Source organism: Lactuca serriola, chromosome 2 (assembly GCF_051521515.1).
Source record: "Lactuca serriola cultivar US96UC23 chromosome 2, Lser_US96UC23_V15, whole genome shotgun sequence".
NCBI classification, from domain to species: domain Eukaryota; kingdom Viridiplantae; phylum Streptophyta; class Magnoliopsida; order Asterales; family Asteraceae; genus Lactuca; species Lactuca serriola.
In genome coordinates, this window is record NC_136409.1 from 202,526,948 (window position 1) to 202,533,914 (window position 6,967).

The following is a 6,967-nucleotide window of genomic DNA, read 5'->3' on the forward strand; positions in this document are numbered from 1 at the left end:
GCCGTTAAGAGTTTGTGTTGACAACCATGATCCATTTGCCTATAGAAGAAGCAATGATCATTATCTTAGTATTTACACAACATATAATGTTCGCTGATGTATTATGACTATATGTCCAAGTGGGAAGACCTAAGAAGAAGAGGGGTGAGGATGAGACTGCTACCCAAGCTAGTCAGTCTGCAACTAAACTTTTTAGGAAGTGCATCAATGTCACATGTATCAAATGCAATAATAGAGGACACAACTCCAGGAGTTGTAAAGGGCAAGGAGGAAGTGGGCATGCTAGAGGAGCAGGGAGGAATCACAAATACATGGGGTGTAGTTTGAAGTTAATGGAGTGTTGTTTGGGTTTTAACTTTGGTATTTATCTATTGCTTTGCAAACCATTGATATTGATTATCTCTTCTTAGTATTTTGCTATTTTAAACATTTTTAGTATGATGGTATGGTAGAATAGTTAATCAATGGCATGCTCTGTTAAAAGCATTGACGACTATCCCATTTTGTCTTGAATGATTTAGAAGGTGTTTGCGATTTCATTTTGAAGTTAAAAATGACTTTTATCTAAAAGGACTTATTGACCTATTGATGTTGGAAAATGAGATTTAAAAAAAAAAAATTGGATTAACTTTTTAGTGATAAAAGTCAATAAGTTAAAAAGTATTTGACTAATTTATTGACTTTTGCTTGTTTTTTATTCTAATAGGTCATAAGTCATTCTAAGAAGTCACAAATTGTAACTTCTTCAAAACTTATTTTTAAAGGCTAAACCAAAAGTTGTTTTAAAAGTTCTTATTAAATATCTAAACATTTTCTTTAACTTATTGACTTTTCAAGAAGTCAATAAGTTAAAAAAAGAAGCTTTTAGATGAAATCACAAACTTAGTTAATATGATGAACCTTTGTTTAACATTGTATGGTTACTTCTTAATGTTAAATTACAATTTTGGTACTTGTGGTTTACATTTTCTTTATTTTAAGAGCAAATTACACAAATGGCTCCTATGGTTAGGGATAGTTTGCGCATTTGATCCTTAACTTTTTTTTACGTTCTCAATATATGTTTTTGTTGCATCTTTGGTCCTTATCATATTTAAAAAAACTATTTTATGCTTAATAAGTTATTTCTTAATCAATTAATTTAATTTAATTATCTATAATTTTATTAAAAGTAAAATGGTCTTACATTATTCCCCTCCCTCCATTCCCCACCTCACCCTTCTTCTTTCCCCAACCTTTTCCCAGCTCCGAAGACTTCACAAAACTACCAAAAATCACCACTGTATCATCATCAAAAAATTCGATTCACAAGCTGGCTAGTCTGTATAACTACATGTCGGCGAGTTTGCAGATTTACATGTCGCCTAAAGCTCTTCCATGTTGTTTGTTTCTCTGGTGAAGAAAGAGGGTTGTTGTAGCTCCTCCTATTGTAGATATGTTACATTTCGGAAGAAAAAAGAAACGACGGTGCAATTGGTTTCTAGCGGCGAAGGTGGTTTACAACGACAAATCTGTAAAAAAACCCAACTTTTGTCACATCTCTGCCATGTTGTTTCTCATGGGAAGAATGAGGGTCATTATAGCTCTTTCTATGGCAGATCTGTTACATTCTCACGAAAACGAGGAACAAAGCTAAGTATGGTTTATGATGTCAAGGTTGGTTTTCGACAACAAATGTGATTTCCAATATTGAAGGTGGTTTTCGACAACAGACAAACACGCATACCCCAAACCACAAGGACTATTTGTGTGATTTACTCTATTTGTAGTTTGTAAAAAAATATAATAATTTAATTTTTGGTTGATGTATTTAAATTGCATTTATTATAATTTTGAACCAGTTCAGAAAAGAATAAATTACAGTTTTGACCCATGGTTGATATGAATTTGTAGGTTTAGTCCCTATTTAAGATAATTTCATAGGTTTTCCAAATTATTCATATATATATATATTTGAGTAAGTTACATTTCTCCAGTGGTTTGGTCCAACCTTTGATCCCTCTAGTTTAAAAAAATAATGATTCTTCTATTTTACATTGTTAGAAAAGCTTTGTTAAATACCTGTAAAAAAAGCAAAAATAAAACAAAAAAAAATGCTTGTGGTTGAGTTTTTGAAAAGAATAAACCTACAACCACCTGCAAGAATCATATCAAACCCACAACAACCGCCTACATCCATGGTTGCAATGGCAACAATCGGCGATAACGCATGCATACAATTGCAAATGCTGGTGACATTACGATGGCAACATATGGTAGTGATGGTGCGATGCAGAGGACGAGGATAAAAGAAAAGTGAAGGGGAACAAATACTGATATGATTTCCTTCCTTATGCATGTTGATTTTTGGATATAATTGACGATGGTTAGACGATAAGTTGTTAGTCAGACCAAAAGCTAGAGTGAAACAACGGGTTAGCATTTAGGGTTTTTTATTTGTTTATTGCATGATTAGTCCCTATAGTTTATGAAATAAAAAATAAAGGGTATATTGGTCTTTTAACAACGTTTGACAAGAGAAGCCAACAGTTTAATTTCTCCAAACCACAAGTATGAGATGTATTAACTTCTCAAAGATTGGACCAAATCTGCAAAATAGAGAAAACCACAAGGCCGATTTCTGTAATTTACTCAAGAATTCTTAACACTAGAGTAAAACGCAGATTATACTCTTGGCTTTCATCATGTTCAAAAAAAAAATCCACTAATGAGCTTCTGCAATTCGTGAATGTCCATCAATAAACCCGCAACTCTGAAGTTTGAAGTTTCCGTTTCTTCAGTTTGGTTCTCCTATTGAATGAGATAGTTGATTATTTCAAGGTAATTTTGCTACGTACCCGCTCGATTTTTTTTTTGTTTCACTCAATTACTGGGTTTTTTGTATAGATGTTATCCTGTCGGTTACATATTTTGATTTGAGGGCATTAAGTTTCTTTCCTTCCACAATTCACTTTTTTTCAAAACTAAATCCGTTAATGGTTTTTGTTATACAATATTGGCATCCATAACCAGTCTCCGGTGGGTAAGACTGTAAGAAGGTGAGGTATTGATATGGGTGATTTTTGGTAGGTCGAAAAAAAAATCAAATTCGGTATGATGATGATGCGTATTACAAACTTGGAAACAACCGCGTTCCCCCGATTATTGAGTTTTGCCCCTGCCCGCTTCTACACTGCCTTCGCCTTTGCAAGGAGGCCTAGACGTCGAAACTCATTCCTCTTCACAACCAGTTGCTCAACTGATGTGTCAATCACCATTGCCACTGATCACAATTACGGCAATAAACAAGTTATCAGTGTCACTCAAACCCTATACGACTACTTGCTCACCAACGTTAGAGAACCACCCGTAATAACCTCTCTCTCATCTCCCACTATTCCAACAAAACTTATTATATATATATCACTTCCACTTGCAAGAAAAAAAAACTAAACAAACGATTTTTTTTTTTTTTTTGCTTTACAGATTCTTCGACAGCTTAGAGAGGAGACTGCAACAATGCGTGGGAGTCAAATGCAGGTATCCCCTGATCAAGCGCAACTACTTGCAATGCTTGTCCAGATTCTTGGGGCTAACAGATGCATTGAAGTTGGGGTCTATACCGTAAGCAGTTTCATTTTTTTTTTAAAATTATTTTAACTCTCCTCCTTTTGGCCTCTAATCTAATGTTGTACGTAGGGATACTCATCATTGGCTGTTGCATTAGTCCTACCAGAATCAGGAATCCTAGTTGCTTGTGAGAGGGACATCAACTCGCTCCAAGTTGCAAAAAAGTATTATCAACAAGCCAGAGTTTCCCACAAGGTAATCTTTCTTTTTTCTATATTTCCTTTCCTTTCCTAACATATGGAGTATTTATGTATTATATTAGGTGGATGTAAGACACGGATTAGCTGTCGATACCCTAAACTCAATGCTAGAGAATGGGGAGGGTTGTAGCTATGATTTTGCTTTTGTTGATGCTGAGAAAAGAATGTATCAAGAATACTTTGAGTTGCTGCTTAAATTGGTTAGCAACATAAACTCTCACTCTCACTCTCACTCTCTTTAAGTTTATTTATAGCTTCACATTGTCTTAAGTTTTATATGTTGATTTTGTAGGTGAGAGTAGGTGGTGTTATAGTAATTGATAATGTGCTTTGGCATGGAAAAGTTGCTGATCCCATGGTAATGGTTTTCCTTATTGTATATAAAGTATAAACACAAGCATCATGACTATAAGTTTGATGTTTAGAAATCTTATGCTATGTTCCTTCTTTAATTGTGTACAGGTTAATGATAAGAAAACAGAGAGCATAAGAAGTTTCAACAAAGCTTTAATGGACGACGAGCGTGTTACCATTAGTATGGTATGTCTGATGTCATACAAAAATAAAATGCAGCATTTGACTTGCTTTATACTTCATTAGTGCAAACTTTGGGACTAATATTTTTGTTTGGGGTTTTGTTTTTAAGGTGCCAGTTGGTGATGGCATGACAATATGTCGCAAGAGATGATTTCTTTGCTTCAAGAAACAATTATCGAATCAGAAAAGACATATCCACAGTAGACTAATGTGTTTCAGATTAAGATTTAAAAAACATGCCTCATTTTTGTAATTTGTAGACTGGTATATTGGTTATTTTATTCCTTCTAGTTCATGAAATGATGAGACCATAAGTTCCCTACTGGAAGTACAATCTGACTGAAAAGGGGAAAAAATGTAAAGATCAAAAGGAATATATGAAAGTAATATATGGAGTTAAATTGATGTAATATGAATATCTACCTTCAGGGGTCATTATGAACACTGTGAAGTAAAACCTGAGCATGCTGTAAAAGAGCATTGATTTCCTCATTTGAAGCATCAAGGAGGCGAAGTTCTTTGATTTCCTCTTGCCATTTTTCCATCTGTTCCTTGTGTATTCTGTGGGCATGAGGTTTCATTATAAGTATACAACAACTGTAAATGTTTACATAAACTTCATTTAAATGTTCCAACTCACGCTATCATTCGTTCTTCAAATTCAGTAGTCAATTCTCTGAGGAATGATTTCCCAGATTCAAGAAGTTCAGACACCTTTGTAAAACAATCAAACCCAGCTTAAAAAAAGTTAAATTCATACATTCAAGAATGTGTAATGTGGTTATAACATTTTAGTGATGATTAATCTTTGATATGGTTACCTGCTGAGTAAATTGATCAATCTTTTCAAGAATTTGGTTCATAGAAACCTCCATGTGTTCAGATACAGGAGGATTTGTCTCTGTATCTTCTTCTGCAACCTCTACTATTGCTCCATTTACTACATCTGGTGATTCCTTCTCTTCAACCTGATGAGTGAATATCATAAAGTAGTACCCAAGAACAAATTATTAATCTTCTTTTGCTGTAAATAATGGAAATGATAAAAGTTAGGTTCCAAGAAGACATACAGATCTCATACGTTTCCTCATGGTTTCAGCCCTTTCCATATCCATTTGAAATGTGTTTGTCAAAGACTGGATAAGAACAATCATAAACCATCAACCATGAGAAATCATGTCAACAAAAGGTAACAGTACAGCTTACACACATATGTATTTTCTAGTGTTTTTATTATAAAGGGAGAGGGGGATGTTTGGATGTGAACAGGTTTTTGCATCTAGGTGTAGATGCACAAATAAATACCACTTACATAAATTGCAAATCAAGTTGAATGAAAATACTTTGCTTCGACTTTTTTCTAGCTATATTATATAACATGGAAATGCAAAAGTACAAAAAAAATGCATATTGTTGATGGTTAAACCAAAATATACTCGTATTATTTACAAGGAATGTTGTTTTTCTCCCATTTGTCACTTTTATGGCTACAGAATACAAATGGAAACCAACATTTCTATCGACATCGCTGATCACAATTTCTGCTTCAGTAGATTCTACATACAAATCTACAAAAAGAACTTTACTTGGTCAAACATATTAATAGAATTATTCCTTCATACGGGGCTAGTTGCCCATTGAAAGGTGTCAGCTCAGAGAACGACTCTCATGGTTTTGTCTACAAATAACAAGATTGTACAACCATCAATTTTCTTTGTTTCCCTAATGAGATGTGCAAAAACGAAGGTCTACATGACAAAGAATGTTCTATAGCAGCATAATGTGAAGGTAAAAATGGAGATGAGCACAACCGAGCATGAAAGACTGACATCAACTGTGCAACCACATACACAAATTTCTCTCCAGAATCCAATCATGATAAGACTTAGAGGAGGTTAGGGAATCATTCTAAGAAAATTGGAAACCCTTATTTATTGGGGACCAAGTCTATCATGAAAGTACTTGCCAAATGACTCTATAATTAGTTGATCGGATTCCATTCAACACAAAGGCATACGTATTGTGCACTAGTTTGCGTACGTTCTTACACAAATCCTTTTCCGAATATATCGACAGCGATCCTTCTAATTGTAATCTTAAGAGCCTCACTCTAACAAAATTCCAACCGAAAAAACAAATCAGTATACATACACGTACACATCTGCACAATCTACATCAGAAGCAGATCATTACATCTCGAATGAGAGTGGCATATTACTTTTGAAATCGTTTGGATCTTCGTTCAACAATTAACGTCTGAGTCATCTCGAATTCATACCAGAAAAACTATATACGAGCATTAAATAGAACAGTGAACAAATAATAAGACAAAAATCACTAGACATTGGAAATCAACAATTCCGGTGAAGCACTAAACAGAACTAATGAACATATCATATACCAACGTACACATAATGCGAGTCACGATGCTTGATGCTTCACTGTCATTGGAAACCAACGATCAGATCATATACCAATTGAATGAGAATGACAAAAAGTAGGACATAAAACTTACCTTACAAAATAGAGAAGTTCAAAGGCTTGATTTCTGATTCGCTGGAGTGAAGTGGAGACGATGAATGAGCTCTTTTGAAATTTGCCAAACACACTCGTTACTTCCC

At 34.4% G+C, this 6,967-nt stretch overlaps 2 protein-coding genes across 2 annotated transcripts; one reads left to right on the plus strand and one right to left on the minus strand.

Annotated features, from left to right (window-relative positions):
- The first annotated feature begins 2,667 nt into the window (after nucleotides 1-2,667).
- LOC145088179 (uncharacterized) lies at nucleotides 2,668-4,756 on the plus strand. Its single transcript, XM_079026415.1, has 8 exons — nucleotides 2,668-2,820; nucleotides 3,070-3,348; nucleotides 3,466-3,603; nucleotides 3,679-3,804; nucleotides 3,872-4,009; nucleotides 4,102-4,167; nucleotides 4,272-4,349; nucleotides 4,456-4,756. The coding sequence occupies exons 2-8, from the start codon at nucleotides 3,094-3,096 to the stop codon at nucleotides 4,495-4,497; spliced, it is 843 nt and encodes a 280-aa protein (XP_078882541.1). The 5' UTR covers nucleotides 2,668-2,820; nucleotides 3,070-3,093; the 3' UTR covers nucleotides 4,498-4,756.
- Nucleotides 4,561-6,967, minus strand: LOC145088180 (knotted 1-binding protein). Its single transcript, XM_079026416.1, has 7 exons — nucleotides 6,862-6,967; nucleotides 6,756-6,787; nucleotides 5,417-5,482; nucleotides 5,168-5,314; nucleotides 4,987-5,060; nucleotides 4,770-4,907; nucleotides 4,561-4,685 (listed from the first exon to the last, which is right to left on the minus strand). The coding sequence occupies exons 3-6, from the start codon at nucleotides 5,459-5,461 to the stop codon at nucleotides 4,772-4,774; spliced, it is 402 nt and encodes a 133-aa protein (XP_078882542.1). The 5' UTR covers nucleotides 5,462-5,482; nucleotides 6,756-6,787; nucleotides 6,862-6,967; the 3' UTR covers nucleotides 4,561-4,685; nucleotides 4,770-4,771.

Coding starts and splice junctions, on each gene's coding strand:
- LOC145088180 (XM_079026416.1), bottom strand. CDS start 5,461: ATGGATATGGAAAGGGCTGAAACCATGAGGAAACGTATGAGATCT. Junction 5,061..5,167: donor TTGATCAATTTACTCAGCAG/GTAACCATATCA, acceptor TGTTTTACAAAG/GTGTCTGAACTTCTTGAATC. Junction 4,908..4,986: donor TTTGAAGAACGAATGATAGC/GTGAGTTGGAAC, acceptor TCATGCCCACAG/AATACACAAGGAACAGATGG.
- LOC145088179 (XM_079026415.1), top strand. CDS start 3,094: ATGATGATGATGCGTATTACAAACTTGGAAACAACCGCGTTCCCCCGA. Junction 3,349..3,465: donor CCAACGTTAGAGAACCACCC/GTAATAACCTCT, acceptor TTTGCTTTACAG/ATTCTTCGACAGCTTAGAGA. Junction 4,010..4,101: donor TTGAGTTGCTGCTTAAATTG/GTTAGCAACATA, acceptor TTGATTTTGTAG/GTGAGAGTAGGTGGTGTTAT.